Source organism: Hemicordylus capensis, chromosome 5 (assembly GCF_027244095.1).
Source record: "Hemicordylus capensis ecotype Gifberg chromosome 5, rHemCap1.1.pri, whole genome shotgun sequence".
In the NCBI taxonomy this organism is placed as follows: domain Eukaryota; kingdom Metazoa; phylum Chordata; class Lepidosauria; order Squamata; family Cordylidae; genus Hemicordylus; species Hemicordylus capensis.
This window is the reverse complement of record NC_069661.1, coordinates 259,515,450-259,531,996: the sequence shown is the minus strand read 5'-3', so window position 1 is coordinate 259,531,996 and position 16,547 is coordinate 259,515,450. Positions and strand designations below refer to the sequence as shown.

General features: G+C 63.9%; 1 protein-coding gene across 1 annotated transcript in view; it reads left to right on the top strand.

Moving 5' to 3' along the window:
- SND1 (staphylococcal nuclease and tudor domain containing 1) overlaps positions 1-16,547 on the top strand; it is a 182,837-nt gene that overhangs the window by 76,816 nt on the left and 89,474 nt on the right. The window contains exon 11 of the mRNA XM_053253263.1: positions 15,207-15,296. Within this exon, the coding sequence (XP_053109238.1) occupies positions 15,207-15,296 (90 nt within the window). The remainder of the gene's footprint in view (positions 1-15,206; positions 15,297-16,547) is intronic.

Genomic DNA, 16,547 nt, shown 5'->3' with positions numbered 1-16,547 from the left:
AATACAACAGATAAAAACACCCACAGCAGCAGTAAAAACGATTATGTAAAAGCCTGGGTAAAAAGCCAAGTCTTTACAAGCTTTCTAAAAGCCGTGATGGAGTCTAAGGAACGAATGGCCACTGGGAGAGCATTCCAGAGTCTGGGGGCAGCAACAGAGAAGGCCCTGTCCCGAGTGCACGACAGCCGGGCCTCTCTCATTGTCGGCACCCGGAGCAGGGCTCCCTCAGATGTCCTTGTCAAGCGGGCAGCAACCCTTGGGAGCAGGCGGACCCTCAAATACCCCGGGCCCAAACCGTTTAGGGCTTTAAAGGTCAAAACCAGCACCTTGAATTGGACCCGGAAACGAACCGGTAGCCAGTGCAGATCTTTCAAAATGGGGGTGTATCCAGAGCAGCAGTAACACAGAACATAACACTCATCTAAAAGCCTGGGTAAAACCCCATATTTTTATTGGCTTTCTAAAAGCCATTATGGAGCAAGGGATGCCCGCCTGGAGAGCATTCCCACATTCTGCTGCGGGGAGACCTGGCAGAGCTTAGGAGAGCGTTCCAAAGCCTGGGGCAATGACCGAGAAGGCCCTGTTTTCCTCATCGACGGCACACGGAGCAGAGCCCCTCCAGATGACCTCACCAAGCAGGCAGCAACCCTTGGGAGCAGATGGTCCCTCAGATATCCTGGGCCCAAATCGTTAAAGGGCTTTAAAGGTCAAAACCAGCACCTTGAATTGGACCTGGAAACAGTGTTCTCTCTAAAGAGATGATAAACTGTCCGTAAAAACTGAAAACTAGCAAATCGCCAGGACCAGATGGCATCCCTCCAAGAGTCCTCAAAGAACTCAAATGTGAAATTGCCGACCTTCTTACTAAAATATATAACTTTTCCCTGCAATCAGGCTTTGTAACACCGATTTTCAAGAAGGGATCCAGGGGCAATCTGGGAAATTACAGGCCAGTTAGCTTAGCGTCCATTCCAGACAAATGAATGGAAAGCATCCTCAAGGATAAAATTGTAAAGCACAGAGAAGAACAGGCCCTGCTGGGAGGGAACCAGCATGGCTTCCACAAAGGTAAATCTTGCCTCACAAAGCTTTTAGAGTTCGTTGAGAGTGTCAACAAGTGTGGATCAAGGTGATCCAGTTGACATCGTATACCTGGACTTCCAAAAAGCTTTCGACAGAGTTCCTCATCAAAGACTCCTGAGAAAACTTAGGAGTTGTGCAATAAGGGGACAAGTACATGTGTGGATTGCTAACTGGTTGAAGGACAGGAAACAGAGGGTAGGGATAAATGGAGAGTTTTCACAATGGAGGGAAGTAAGAATTGGGGTGGTCAGCTCGTTGAAAGTGTCAACTCAATGTGTGGCAGCTGTGAAAAAGGCCAATTCCATGCTAGAGATCATTAGGAAGGGGACTGAAAATAAAACGGCTGTTATAATGCCCTTATACAAAACTATGGTGCGGCCACACCTGGACTGGAGTACTGCGTACAATTCTGGTCACCACATCTAAAAAAGGACAATGTAGAACTGGAGAAGGTGCAGAAGAGGGCAACCGAGGTGATCAGGGGCCTGGAGCACCTTTCTTATGAGGCTAGGCTACAACACCTGGGGCTATTTAGTTTAGAAAGAAGATGACTGTGGGGAGACATGATAAGAGGTCTTTAAAATCATGCATGGGGTGGAGGAAGTGGAGAGAGAGAAATTCTTCTCCCTCTCACATAACACTAGAACCAGGGGCCATCCCATGAAATTGATTGCCGGGAAATTTAGGGCCAGCAAGCAGAAGTACTTTTTCACACAACACATCATCAGCTTTTGGAATTCTCTGCCACAAGATGTGGTGACAGCCAGCAAGCTGGATGGCTTTAAGAGGGGTTTGGATAGCTTCATGGAGGAGAGGTCTATCAACGGCTACTAGTCAGAGGGCTATAGGCCACCTCCAGCCTCCAAGGCAGGATGCCTCTGAGTACCAGTTGCAAGGGAGTAACAGCAGGAGGGAGGGCCTGCACAGAGCTCTTGCCTGAGGGCTTCTCAGAGGCATCTATCTGGTGGGCTACTGTGAGAAACAGGATGCTGGACTAGATGGGCCTCCTTGGGCCTGATCCAGCAGGGCTGTTCTGATGTTCTTTCATTTTTGTGTGGAAGGAGTTTTGTTATGGGTGGCAGTTTCAAGGCAGTGTGGGCGCACATGCAGTCAGAGTGGGGCCTTCCTGATTTCACCTGAGCAGGATCTAAAATGAACTGTGCGGACCTCCAAAAACGTGTGAGTGTGTGCACGCCTTGGAGGGAACATTGCCTGGAAACCAATTGGCAGCCCATAGAGCTCTTTCAGAATGGGCGTAATATGATCCCAATGGGGAGCTCCGGTCAAAATTGTTTTACGGTTGTTGTCGTCGTTGTCGTTGTTTATTACCCAAATTCATATGCTGCTTTCCAACCAAACAGTGGCTGCTCCTGTACTGTTCTGTTTTTCTTAAAGTTCTGTTGTGTTGTGTCCGTTTTAACTAAATGTTGTCCCAAGAGTCCTTGAAGAGTGGGAGCTTCATTCACCATTCTGAACACAATCGATCCGTTGCACCCAGGATCTCTTGTGGTGGGCTGAACATTTTCTCTCTCTGCACACACCAGGCATAACTGAATCGGCCTCTGCCATGCCCGTCTCCTCCTCGGCTGCCTTTCCCCTCAGCGCTTTGGCTGCCCCTTGTAGGGGAGGGGGCTGCAGCCTCCGGGGCTTTTTAGAGGCTGTCTCTGAATTGTCTGAAGCAGGAGGCGGATCGGACAGGTGGGCCTTGGAAAGGTGCAGAAAGAGGCCAGCCCTCTGGGGCAGCCCGTTGACCCCCGGGCCGAAGGCTGCCCCTGAAGATGGGGCTTGGGGAGAGACAAGCAGGGCTCCCCTCTCCCCTCTGCTCCCTCTGGGGCGCCCTGGCTCTACGCCGGTGGAATCCTGGGTGGCTGCTGCTGCTGCTGGTGCACTGGGTCAGGAGCGTGTGCCTTCTGTGGGCTGGCGGGGAGGGGCTGGAACTGGCCACCAGTGCCTGCTCAGGTGATGGGAACAGCCCTGGCCACCTTCGGGGACTGCTGGCTTCTCCGAGCTGCCTTTTGTCTTGCTCGATGGATCGCTGTGGCTCAGTCCAGAGCCACCCGGCTTCATCCCTGCTAAGTGGCCTGGAGGGCAATCTCCCGTTTAATCATGACAGGCAATTCATATCCCCGTTTAAAGTGAGCTGGCTTGTGGGAGTCCCTGTTGGCAGAAGCAGAGAGGAACCAGCTCCCCCCACTACACACACACACACACACACACACACAGAGCCCGCCCGCTTGTGGCTGCAGCATCCTTGGCCTCCATCGGGCGCTGCCTGGCCTGGCTTTGGTGCGTCCTGCCCAGTAATGACTGCTCTGAAGGGCAGCAACTCCCCAGGGTTGAGGGGTCTCTGTGTGTGTGTGTCCCCCCATCCCATTCCAGTCCTCCTAACTGGAGATGCGGCTGTGTGTTGAGCCGGGAAAGACCTGCTGGTCCCGGGCCAGGTGCGCTCTTCTTCCAGCTGCAGCTGCCGCTAGAAGTCAGACCTAGGTTTGGGCGGACTGGATCCTTGCGGGTTCTGCTCGTGGATGGCACAGGCCTTGGTGTGGCCTTGGTGACTCTGGCTGGTGATCAAACCAGGGTCTGATTGACAGAGATTCTCGTCCTCCGGTGCTTCTCTTTCTGCACGTAGGTTTGGATGGGTGTGTGTGTGTGTGTGTGTGTGTAGGAGACAGGACTTCCCTTAGTGTCGCCTTCCTCGCAGGAGACAGCTGGAGACCCCAGAACAGCTTCTGAGAGTGTTTCCGAGCTCTGTGAAGACCTTTGCTGGGGGTGGGCTTGATGCCCCGTGAGAAGAATGCCGCCAGTGAGGGGATCTCTAGAGCCCTTGAAGCAAAGATTCTCTGGGAAGTTGTGTGTGAAGGTCTCAGGTCTGCTGGCTCTCTTGCCGGAAAGGTGCCACTAGGCAAGCCTACTCATGAGTAGTCCCATTGACCTCGGAGGGCTTGCCTCTGTTGGGGCCCCCAGGGCTGGCTCTCTCTCTCCCTCCCTCTCGGGGGATTTGCAGCCTTCCACTTGAGCGCAGTCTGTGCCGCTGGTGCCAGGTGGGAGCATAGCCTCCTGCCCGCAGCGCCTGTGCCGCCTCTTTCTTCGCCCTCTGCGCTTCCCCTGAGCCAGGCAGGGAGTCCTGCTCTGTGAGGGGCCCGCCTGCGTGGGAGGACTTCCTCTGAGCTGCCTCCAGAGCCGGTGGCGGGCTGGATAGAGACCCAGGCCTGGAGTGGGGGCCCTGGGGCAGCTGAGCGGGGGCCAGTTGGCCGGCTGGCTACGGCAGCGCATTGGCCTGAACAGAGGCCCCTTGCCTGTGGGGCGCTAGTAGGGCCAGAGAGAAAACCGAGGAGGAGGAGGAGGAGGAGGAGACAGGCGGCTGGGCCTGGCCCCAAAGCCGGGAGCCGGGGGTGGGTGGGTGCCGCTGGGTGCCCTGCAGGGAAGCAGAGGGAGGGGCACACTTGCCAGGAGGGCGGCGGCGGTGGCGGCAGCGGCAGGGGTGGGGAGCTGGGGTGCCCCCCTGGCGGCTGGCCGTCCTCAGAGGAGTCGCGCTGCCAGGTGTGCGCCGGGGACGATGCGCTACAGCCAAGCAGCGGAGGGGATGGAGCCTGCTGGGAGGGGGGGCCCCTCGGGGAGCCTGGAGGCGGCAGCGGCGTCTGGAGCAGGCTGAGCCCCGAGAGAGCCCGGGAGGAGGGAGGGGGTGCTGGGGCCCACCCCCAAGGGGCTCCTGAGGGTGCCAGGAGGCAGCGCTTGGGCCTGACTGGCGTGGCCTGTGTGCCAGGCTGCCAAGAGCCCTCCTGCCCAGCCCCGCCGGCTTGGGCTTTGGTCCCGCTCCTCCAGGAGAGCCCCCCCCCCCGGTAAGGCCAGGCTCTTGTTTCTTGGAGCCAGGCTCCTGCTGTGGCCTTGTGAAAGTGGAGGGTTGCTGTGGGGCTGCTCCTTGGAGACCAGGCACTCCTCCGGGGGTGTGTGTGTGTGTCTGCCTCCCCCCCCCACCGCCCGCTACCCCCAGCCTGCCAGGTTGCCTCTTTCTGCTGTCTCCTCTAGGCTTACATCTTCATCTTGTCACTTTGAGTTGATTTGTTATGCTAATTACTTAACCACTAATGAGCATCCTAATTAGCTGGTGTGCAAGATGGGGAGCTCCCCACCTGCAAGACAGCCTGCCAGCCTCCTCAGGGCCGTCTCTCCCCTTTGCCCAAAGCGGGTGGCGGGCAGGCCCAAGGCAGAAATGCTCCTGCCGGCGCTGATGGGGCATTCTTTGGGCATGGCGTCTTCCGACAGCCCTGTGAGGCCAGGAGCACGCCAGGAAGAGCTGGCGGCTGGATCGGGCCCCACCCCTGCCCCCCTTTCTCACCCTGAGCCCCCGGCCGTGCCCTTGCGGCTGCCTCTGTGGTGCTTGGGGAGGGGCATGGCTGGCACTGGTGGTGGGCACTGCCCTGCTCTCCGTGGGGCGCGGGGCTGGCTGGGGCGGCAGGGGCGGCGTGTGCACAGGGCCTGGCGGGTGCTAGCCTTCCACCCCCTGTGGCTCCACGTGGCTCCTCCTCCGGCAGCCCCCACCCAGGCCACGGGGGGCTCAGCGGAGGCCACGCCTGGGCCGGCTTGGGCCCGGGAGACAGAGGAGCAGCTGCCTGCCTGCGCTCGAGTGCCGCTTGGGGGCCCTGGTGCCCCCCCCCCCCTTCACGGGGAGTGCTGCTGGTGCTGGGAGTCTCCAGAGAGGCTCTTCCCGGCCGCCTGCCTGCTCGGGCTAATCTTAATTGGATCGCAGGCCCCTCCAGCCTGTGAAAAGAGCCCTTCATAAGCTGCATCTCCTAACTGTTGCTTTGCCTTGGACATAAAACACCGCCATAAATTGGGTGCTTGGGGGGGGGGGGGCGGGTGGAGAGGAGGAGTGCCTCAGTTCTTCTCAGGGAGGGGGGGCGGCATTTGCAGGGGGCCTGGCGCAGGATCTGGCCTTCAGACCACCTCACACCCTGAACTGTGGCTCAGGGTCCCCCTTGTCCCCCTACAGGCACCTCAGACGCGGGGCCTTGAGGGAGGGCCCTTGGCCAGGCCAGGGAGAGGTGGCTCAGGGGATCCAGGAGGGTGCAGAAAGGGCCGGCCGCGCGTCCCCCCACGCTTGCAGCCCCTGAGCTCAGGGCTGGTCCTTCTCCCAGGAAGGGGGCCAGTGTTGAGAAGCAGCCGGCTGCTCCCCTTCTGGTGGGTGTGAACTCCCCGCCCCATCATTTATGTGGGTTGGGGTTGAGCCTGCCCAGCCGGCCACTGGGGCTGCCCTCCTTGCCCTGGCTGGAGGGAGACAGAGAGCCACACGCGGAGGCCTAGCCCACTAGCCGGCCCTTAACTGTGGTGGCCACCAGCCCCCTCTCTTCCCTCAGTGGTCCTCGTCTGGCCCCCAGGCAGAGGGCTTCTTAGGAGGGCGAGGGTAAGAGACAGCCGACAGCGCCAGCCCCCTTCCCCCCCCCCGCTCGAAAGGAGACCTCCACTGGGGAGGAGGAGGAGGAGGAGGAGGAGACCTGGGTGGGGCTGGGGCACCTCCTCGCCAGAGGACTGGCACAGCTGGCCAGTGGGTTGGGGGGGGCGGGGGGGGGGAGGCCTGGCCTGCTGCTGCTCCCGGAGGCCACTTGCCGGTCCCTTTCAGAGGAGAGGAGAGAGAGAGAGGCAGCACCAGTCACGGGGCCGAGGGTGTGGCGTGGCGCTCTGGACGTGCTCAGAGGGGAGAGCCGCCTCCTTGCAAGGCGGGAAGCGGAGGGCCTTGGACCGATAGGGGGGTCTGTCTGGTGGCAGCGGGGGGGGAGGGGGCTCATTGCTGTGAGAGTCCCCGAGGGGCTGTCCTGGTGCTGGAGCCCCCCCCCATTGTGGCTCTGCGGCTGGTTGGCTGTGCCCGCCAGGCCTCTTGCCTGGTATGGGGCGGGGCCCCTCCCTTGCTGGCTCCTGCGTGGGGGTCCTGCTCTGGGCGCATGGCAACCCCGTGGGCGCCTGGGTCCCAGAGCGGCATCGTGTCCCTGGGTCGGGGCTTCTGTCGATGTGCTGCTGCCTGCATCCTCCCCCCCCCCCCCCGCGAGTGAGCAGGCCCCATGGATCTTCCTCCCGATAAAATGTCTGACAACGCCCCCCCCGCCCCCGCCCCCGCCCCACTTCTAAATAAAACTCCTTTGTTAAAGTGGGTCGTTTTCCTCCTCCCAGCCAGTGGCAGCGCAGGCTTTCGGAGTGGGGGGGGGGGGCGGGCGATGCGTTTGCTTTCCCAAATGGCCGCAGAGGGCCCGGGAGGGGAGGGTGGGAGGGCGGGCGGGCTGCACCCCTCCTGCGGCCGGCTCCCCCTTGGGCTGCGCTGGGCGGGGGGAGACACCCCCCCCCCCGCGAGGCCTGGCAGGCAGAGATGTTGGCTGTTCGGGGAATGGAGTCTGACAGCGGCTGCCTCCCGCCTCCCTGGCAGCCCGTCCGCAGCATCGGAGCTTGATGAGAGCTGAGCAGTTGCCACCCCGAGGAGACGGGGGGGGGGGCGCTCTGCGGCTGACGCGTCCTTGGCCCGGGGGCCTCGCGCCGTGCGCAGACAGGCCTCTGCCCGCACTGCTGCTCTTCGGCCTGTCGCAGCCGGGCCGCTGGGCTGGGTGGCCCGCTGGCGGGAGCAGCAGGCTTCCGAGGGGCGGCGCCCAGCTCCCCCTGCACAGCCACCCCTTGGAAACGGGGGCTTGGGGGGCGGGGGCGAGGGCAGCTGGCCAGGCTGTGCCCCACCCCCTGCCCCAAACGAACCCAGGATCCAGCGGGACTTGGGACTCGGCCGCCGCCAGTTCACTCTCCCCAGCCCCCCCCCCTCCTCCTCCTCACGCCTGCAGCCTCCCGGCCGGAAGAGCCGCTCGTCAAGGGGCTGCAGCGCCTGGTGCCTAGTGGGCGCTCCTGGCATCGGCCACTCCAGGAACGTGCAGCCCCTGAAGCCCAAAGGAACTGCATTTCCCACCCACTCCTGCTGCCTTTGGGGGCGGGCCCAGGCCAGCGGGAGCAGCTTGAGGAGCAGGCTGCTCCGGCCAGTGAGAGCCAAGCAGGAAGTCAGGGAGGGGCGGGGCCGGGCGGGAGGAAGCTCTCAGAACCCCTTTTTGTTTGGGGTCGAGGGGGTGGGAGAGGGGTGGAGGGCAAGGCTTGGCCAGAGAGAGAGGGGGGGAAAGCGGGAGGCTGGGGGAGAGAAAGAAGGCGGTCTGGCAAGGGCTGGGCAGGGCGGGAGCGGGAGCCCACCATTGGCTCTGCCTCTGCACATCCCCTGCCTGGCCTCCCCGCCACTCTCGGGCGCCACCAGCCGCCACTGGACGCTGGTGGCGGCGGGGGCGGCAGAGCCAGCTGCCCCTTGCTGCTCTCCCGACATCTGGGTGGCGAGGAGCACCGGGTGGCTGCAGGGCGTCACTCCCCCGATTTCCGGGAGCGGAGGGAAGCCTGGAGGTGCTTTCCAGCCAAGGAGCTGCAGAGAGACCCTCCCTCCCTCCCTCCTTCCCTCCCTCCGGGGGCAGCGTTTGCGAGAGACCCGCCTGGTGGTGCGGCCCAAGTGCTCTCCACGCCCAGCTCCTGGCTGCAGACCTGAGTCTTGGCTGCCACCCCTTGGCTCCTTCCTGGCCGCCAGTCCACCAGCACAGGGCACGGCAAGCCCCGCAGAGGGCTAGTCGCAGCCCTGGCTAGGCCACGGCCCGGTCTGCAGAGGTGTGTGGCGGTGGCCGGGAGCCATTCCTGGCGGAGGCTGCAGCCAAGCTGTGAGGTGGAGGCCTCGCTTGGCAGGCAGGTGCGGAGGGCGCTCTGGAGAGGTGGGCGGGCGGGCTGACGGCATCCTTGCTGCTCGCCCCCGCCCCCCCCCCCGCAGCAAGCTCCCTTTCTCAGGACCCCCAGTGTGCAGTACATAAGGAAGTTTCCAAGCTGCTGGGGGAGCTTCCCTCCCTACAAAATGGCGCCATTGAGAGCCTGGATGGAGCAGTTGAGCAGCCCGGCTGGTCCGGCAGCCGCCAAGGAGAACGGCGACTCGGCTGTTGCAGCACCCCAGGAGCAGAGGGCGGGCACTGGGCCCCTGAGAGAGGGAGAGGCCACCTGTGTGGGTCCTCCACCCCATTGCAGACCAGGTGCGCAAGGGTGGGTACAGCCCTGCCCAAATTAGGGGGAGCCCCCTCCCCCCCCCCGCGGCAGCTCTCTCTCGCCTGCTCTTTGGAGAGAAGACTTTGCTCCAGCAGAATGGCGGGAGAGGAGAGGGAGAGGAGAGGCCTCCAGCCTCCTGTGTCAGCTCTGGGCGCCAGAAGCCGCCTCCAGCAAGTGGTGTAGCCAGTGCCCATTGGCTGCCTAGGGCTGCTCGAGGCGGAAGGCCGCCAGCCATTGGCTGACGCCACCCTGCCCCACCTTCTGGCCTCTGCTTGGCGGTGCGGGTGGAGTCTGCCTCCAGTGGTGGCCTCTCCTCTGGCAGCCGCAGCTCCCTGGCACGCGCTGGCTCTCGCTCTCTCGCTGGCGCGCTCTGTCTCCTCCGGCATCTGACTCGTCCGCTCTGCCTGCTGCATTTGGGCAGGACGGCTGGGGTGTCCGCACTTGCCGCCTGAGGCCGTTGGCTTGCCTGGCCTCCCGAGGGAGCCGCCCCTGAATGCAGCCTTTGGAGAGTGGTGGGATTCTGGCAGCTGCCTGGCTGCTCGACTGGTTCTCCGTGTGTGCTTGCGCAACCTAAGCACATGCATCCAGATGCTTGAACAGCTGCCCAGAACGCTGCCTTGTGTGTGCTGCTGCCCCCACCCACCCACCCCGGATAGGAAAGATCGTTTTTGCCGGCCAGCAAGAGCGTCTTGAATGGCGGCTGACAGGGAAGCAGTTCAGGGCAATCTGTGCTGGACTCTGACATGTCCCTCTTACCTGTCTGCTGGCACAGACCACGGAGCGTTGCCTTCTTCTGGGGACCACGGAGGGCCTGCTCTTGAGAAGCCTCCCGCAAGGCTGTTGCCCTGGCCTGCCTGCTCTGGGCGCTGCACCCCGCCTGCCTCTCGGGACTTGGGGAGCACACACTGCGTGAGCTCTTGCGGGAGGCGCGCTCTGGCAGTGGCCGGAGGCGGCTGTGTCTGCTCGGCAGAGCGTTCCGTTCCCAGGCACTGGGGGGGGGGTGCTGCTGCTGCCGCCGCCGCCTGCCTGGCTGCTGGATCGGGGCCATTTCGGGAGTTGGGGCTTCTTGGTGTAAGGGTGCAGGATGCTGCTTCCAAAGTGAGTTCTGCGCACTGCTGAAGGCTGGCGGGGGGGGGGGGGCGGGGGAGGCGGGCGGGCAGCGCCACTTCTGGGGCGGACAGGCCCCTTGGGGAAGGGGGCTTGGGAAGGAAAGCCCAGCGAGGCGGGCAGGGCGCAGGGCTGTCTTCCCAGGCTCCGGACGGCAGCAGGACTCTTCTTTGCAGAGGGGGGCGCCTGGGTCACTTCCGCGCCGGTGCCCCTCGAGCATCTTGGTGGCACTGGGGCCAGGCCCAGCCTCTCAGCAACCTCCTTCCCGCTGGGTGAGGGTGAGGGCCGGGCCTGGTGTGGCCCTGCCCTGGCTGGCCGGCCACAGTCCCCAGAGTGACCCTTGTCTGGTGGTGCGGCCCGGTGCGCTGCCTCCGCTCGGCAGGGCAGCAGCACAGATCTGTCCGGCCACCTCCAGGGACAGGGGAAGGTCGCTGGTGCTGAAGTGTGGCCTGCAACCTCTCTTGGATTTGGGGGAGAAAATATGTGCCGCCTGCGAGAGGTCAGCGGGGAGGCTCTGCGTCTGGAAAGCCCCGGGAGGCTGCTGCTGCTGAAGGGCGGTCTCGTGCCTGGCAGCAGCATCACCCAGCCTTGCTCAGCGATGGATGGCCTTCTGGGGCGGGGGGGGGGGGGGGGCTTGGCAGCCGGCTGGAGAGCGGAGAGGCTTCCGCCTTCCCAGCCAGCCTGCGGAGGATGCAGGAGAGCGGGGAGGGGAGCAGCTGGCCGGGGGCCTCCCGCAGGGGTCTCCAGCCAGGGCTGGGTGGGCTCAGCTGGACGATGGGGGCTTTCCCGGGCAAGAGGCCTGGCTGGGCCTCTGGGGCGGCCCCCATGGGAGCGGGGGCAGGAGCAGGCTGCCTGGCGCATTGGCGCTTCGGCAGAGTGGCCCTCCTGGGCAAGCAGCCGCCCCCCCTCTTGGCCCAGGCTTGGCAGGCATGCAAAGAGGCTTCTCTGGAGCGGGGTGTGTGTGTGTGTGTGTGTGTGTGTGTGTGTGTGTGTGTGTGTGTGTGTGCGCTGGCGGGGAGGAATTGTCTGTCTCCTCCTTGCTTCTGCCGGTTCGCCTGTTTGTCTTCTAAGCAAACTGGATCTCCGTTTGGGGCAGGTCTTGGTGAAGCATGAAGGCTTTCGAGTGAGCGTTGATGGAGGACACCCAGGGCCCCCCCCCCCTCCCCGCCTGCCTGGCTCTCAGGACCGTCTTCTGGAGGCAGCAGCCAGGTGGGGGCCTTTGCAGCGGGCAAGAGGATCCTTGCGGGAGCTTTGGGGGTCCACGTTTCCTGCTGCAGAGGAAGCTGCCTTCAGAGCCCGGCCTGGAGATGCTGCCACGTTGGGGACGAGCCAAGCTAGGCTGGCTTCTCCACGGAGGGGTGCAAGCAGGACTGGCTGGACGGGCCGGGAAGGGGGAGTCCCAGGGAGCCTGGCTTTCTCCCCCTCACTCGCTGCTCCTCTGGGGCTCGGATGGAGACTCTTCCTGTGCTCCCGGGGCGGGGTGTGTGTGTGTGTGTGTGTGTGTCACAGGCAGTTTGCTCCCAAGGTGGGCTTGGCCCTCCAGGCTGGGAGAGGCAGGAGTGGCAGGTCCTGGCTAGGGGGGCCTCCTCCTCCGCCTCCTCCTCCTGCTCCGCTCCTGCCTGCCTGGTGCTGGGGCCCTGTGTGCTCCCAGATCCTTGGGGTGGCCCTCCGCTGGCAGGCTCTCTCCCTTGCAAGGGGGCTTCTTGGCTGTGCAGCCATTTCCCGGGGCCGGCGGCCTCCTAGTGTCCGAGCTGTGCAAAAGAGCAGCTGGGCCAGGGCCCTGCCTGTGCCCGGAGCCAGTCCCTGGCTGCCGAGAGCCCTTGCCACGTGGCTCATGCGGAACTGGCGTGTGTGGCGCACCAGGGCCAGGGCCCCCCCCTGCGCCTGGAGGCTTCCCGTGGGAAACACAGCCACAGCCACAGCCACAGCCCCCCCCCTGCATCCAATGCCTTGCTTTCCACCTGCAGCATGCAGAACAGGAATAAAGAAAGGAGGGCCCTGCTGGACCCCCGCCCCCCACCCCAGGTGCACCCAGCAATCTGTTTCCAGCAGTGGCCACTCAGAGGTTTCCAGCACCCTCACCGGCAGGGCACGGAGACAGCAGCTCTCTGCTGTGTTGGGCTCCCAGCCTCTGGCATGTAGTGGCAGACATCGCACACACAGCCCAGCAGTAGGCTTGTGTGTGAATTTGTCAAATCCCATTCTAGCCATCTGAAGTATAGGCCGCCACCTCTTCTTGTGGCAAGGAGTTCCACAAACGAAATCTGCCTGTTGTGAAGAAGGGCTTCCTTTTGTCTGTCCTGAACCTGCTGGGAGTTATTTGCACATGGCTTCATGCCACGGGAGTGAATCTGCTTCGCAGTAGATTTGAGGCATGTTGATTCGTGGGCTCCACTTGCGCTCTAGTCGCCCACCCAAGCGCTTCAGCCCCCGCAGCTCCTCAGGGGCCCTTTGTGCAGCAGGTCGGAAGGGACGCTCTCAAATTGAAGAAAGTAAGTGTACAAAAGCGAGAAGCAGCCGGCTGCTGGCTGGTCCCCTGCAGGCCTTTGTGGGGATGCTGCCGCCTGTGCAGCAGAGTTGGAAGCTTCTCAGAGGACCACTTGAGGGCCCGGGATCTGCCCGTGCAGAGGGAGGCGGGGAAGCCGGCCTTCTCGGGGGGGGGGGGGGTCCGGCACGGGCTGCATGCTGCCGCTGCCCCATGGGGCAGATGCTCGGCAGGCTTCCCAAGGCGTGGCTGGCAGCACGGAGGGGTGGCCTGGGTGCCTGGCGTTGTGGCCCGCATCGCTTTCCAGTGGGGCATCCTCAGCCGTGCCCACTGGCAAGTGCCGCTCCAGAGCTGGGCCTGGCTTTGGCTTTCTGGTGCAGGGCTTCCTCTCCCCCCCCCCGCCCCCGGAAAAGAACAGCAGGTGGGGCTGAAGTGCAGGGGCCCGCGGCATGTGACGGGGCGTGGCAGGGCCTCCAGCTGTTAGGGAAGGGGGTGTGATGGGGGGGATCCCCTCAGGAATTGTTCCAGTGGCAACAACTGCTTGAAAAGAAAGCCCCCTTGGAAGCTCTTTTCGCTTTCCGCCCGAGAAGCTGTTGCTCCTCCTCTCTGTGCATCTCCTCCGTCCAAGACTCCCCAGTATGCAGGTCAAGAGAGCTTTGCCTCTCGGCCGTGTGTGCCTGAATTACCAAGCAGGCAGCCTTCCCGGGACTTGGCACCGGGCATCGGCTTCCTGCGCTCTGCAGCCGGGCGCTTGGCTGCTCCTGCCGCGGGGGGGGGGGGGCGAGGCTGCCGGCTGCCCGGGGACCCGGGAGGCCCTCGCAGCCCCACCTCGGGGGTGGGTGTCCATGCCCATTGGACTGGGGCCCCCGTGCCGGGGGAGCTCCCTCAGCCCACTCCCGCCCTCCCGTTTCGCTCCTTGGAAAGGGCAAGCTGCGCTTTGCTCTCCTGCCGGAGTCGCATCCGTGTTCTGCGTCCAGCGGAAGGGATGGGAGACACACACGAGCAATCAAGGGACAGACAGGCTGAAACCTGCTTTCACTTGGTGCAAGTGCGGGATGGGATCTTGCGGACTCTGACGGTGGCTGGGGAAACCGCCCCGTGCGGCTCACACGTGCGAGGAGGCTCTCTTGGCCGAGCCCGCCTGGGGTGCGGAGGAGTCCGGCTTGACGTCCTCTGCAGCCGCGCTGGCCCAGCTCTCTGGGACGCTCCCCCCCTCCTGGGTGCAGAGGACGGAGGACTGCGCCTGTCCACACCGGCGAGCTGAGCGTGGGGCGGGATTGCCGCTCCTGGGGCCTGCGGCAGGACTGCCTCTTTTGCCCGTCTCCTGAAGTCTGCCCACCCTTTCTAAACGCCGCTGGCATGAAGCCAGCCTTTGCGTTGCTAGGGGGCCGCTGGTTTGTTCTCTGCCTCTGAAGGATACCCCCCAGCCCCGCTCCGTGTGGGGAGACTCCGCCAGACCAGCAGCCCTCCGGTCCCCCTCGGGGCTTAAAGCAGGAGAGTGAGGAAAAGCTTCCTTGCAAACGTATCCCGCCCGCCCCCCCCCGCCTGCGCCTGGCTGCTGCCTCCCAAGCCCGAGGGGAGAAGCAGGGCTGCTGGCCCCCCCTCTTGCTTGCGTCTGAGGCTAGCCGTGGGCACTGCTTCAGCTTTCCCGGCCCAGCCGGGCGCTGGGACGCCTTTCCAGGTTTCGGCAGCCCTCGGGGTCTTGGGAGCTGCTGTGCCTGGAGCCCTCTGCTGCCGGGGCAGGGCTGGCCTTCGGGCGCCACGGAGCTCTGCCGTGGCCTGGAGTTCAGCCTGCAGCCCACTGGAAGGGCCGCTTCCCCTCTCCTGGAGGCCTGCCTGTGCGAGGCGGAGGGATGCAGCAAGAGCGGGGATGGGGGGGGCAGCCCGGAGGGGAGCTGGCTGCTTCAGTGGGCTGAGGAAGGATTCTGCCTGCCGGGGGGGCGGGGGGGGCTGGGCCAAACTGGGCCTGTCTCAGCCACGCTGAGCGGGCGCAAAAACCCACCGCCGCCTTGCCGATGGAAATCCCAGGGAGACCTGCCTGACGCCAGCGGGCCTCCAACTAGTGGCAGGGTCCTGCCCCTGCCCGGCCACTGCAAAGAGCTGGGGGGGGGCCTGAGGAGGGCTGGGGGGCCTCTCCTCTGCCCAGGCAGGGTGCCGTGGTTTCGAGCTGGGGCACTGAAGTGGGGTGGGGAGGCGGAAATGCATCGGCCCTGGCGACACGCACCCGCCACCCAGTTGGCCCCCGGTGGTCTTGATGGAGAGGCTCCTGTTGGGTGACCACAGGCAGGGCCACGATCTGTGCTGCGTCTTCATTTGTGTCCTTGTCCACCTGTGAGGGAGGCTGGGCTGGGAGAGCCAGGAAGCACAAGCTCCGCACTAACCACTGTGCCACGCTCTCCCGTTGGGCCTTGCGGCTGACGGCATCTTCTTGCTTCCCCTGCCCCAGGACAAGAACCGGAAGCTGCGCCCGCTCTACGACATCCCCTATATGTTTGAGGCCCGCGAGTTCCTCCGCAAGAAGCTCATTGGGAAGAAGGTGAGCAGGGGGGTGGGGGGGTGGGTCTGGGGGCTGCCGGGGAGGGCTCATTGCAGAAGGGGGGGGGGAGGAGGAGGAGGAGGACGTGTGTGCGGCTCCTGGAACGGCTCTTGTCGTTCCTCATTAACAGTCCGTGGGAAGGCGATTAGTGATAAATATTTCAGTGCCACGAGGTTTCTCTGTGCCGCGGAGTCCGTGGCGCAGTCAGCAAACGGGCAGCCCAGCCTCTTTCTCCCAGGGCTTGCCGGCCTGTCCTTGGCGTGATGCTCCTCCCGTAATCTTCCCTGGCAGCTCAGCTCTGCCCTCCGGGGCTCGTGTCTCTCCCGGTCAGTGGCAGAAGCCACGTGGCCTCTTCCTCCCCTCGAGGGAGTGGAGGGCCGGGAGGGGTGGCCCAGGGAGCGCTGGCCCCCGACCCCGGGCCGTTGCTCAAGCAGCCTGCCTGTGAGGACTTGGGTGGGCCCAAGGGGTCAGGGACCGGTCCCTGCGGACTCCCCTCGGCCCCGCTTTGGGCAGGGACTAGTTGAGTAGATCCCGCAGACATCGTGTGTCCCCAGCTCAGCAAAGCGGTGGACAAAGCCCACCTTGTTGACAAGCTGCTGGAGCAACGGGGGCCTGGTGAGGCTTCTCTTGGGTGGATTCACGGCTGGTTGAACGAGGGCGGCGGGGGGGGGGGGGGCTGGATGGCTGCAGGACCTCCTGGAGGGAGGTGTCGAAGTCGAGGGCGGGGCGGGGCGGGGGGGCCGCTGTCCTGGGCACTGTGCCGGCCAGCATTGTCATGAAGGACTTGAGGAGGGGGTAGAGGGGATCCCTTCCCGAGCTGCAGCTCTCGTGCAGCTGGAACCGGGGAAGCGAAGACACAATCCCGATTGAGTCCCATCTGGAGAGGCTCAAAACTGACCAGATGAAGTTCAGCAGAGGCCAGAGTCAAGCCCCGCCTCTGGCTAAGAGGCATTAAGTGCACAAGCGCCGGATGGGTTGCAGCTGAAGGTGAGCCGGCAGCGTGACGCCGCTGCGAAGGAAGCCAAGGCAGTCATGGGCTGCATTGCCAGAGGCACGCGGGCCGATCCCGAGAGGCGACCCCTCCGCTCTCGTCTGCACTGGCCAGACCTCCCTTGGAGTACGGAGTGGCCTGCCGGGTCCTGCGTTTGAAGGAGGACGTGGCTGAACCGGGTCGGGTCCAGAGGAGGGAGGGCAGCCCCGATGGAGGAGGGGGGCTTGGAAGCCAAGGGCTGAGGGGGCTGGGCGTGTTCA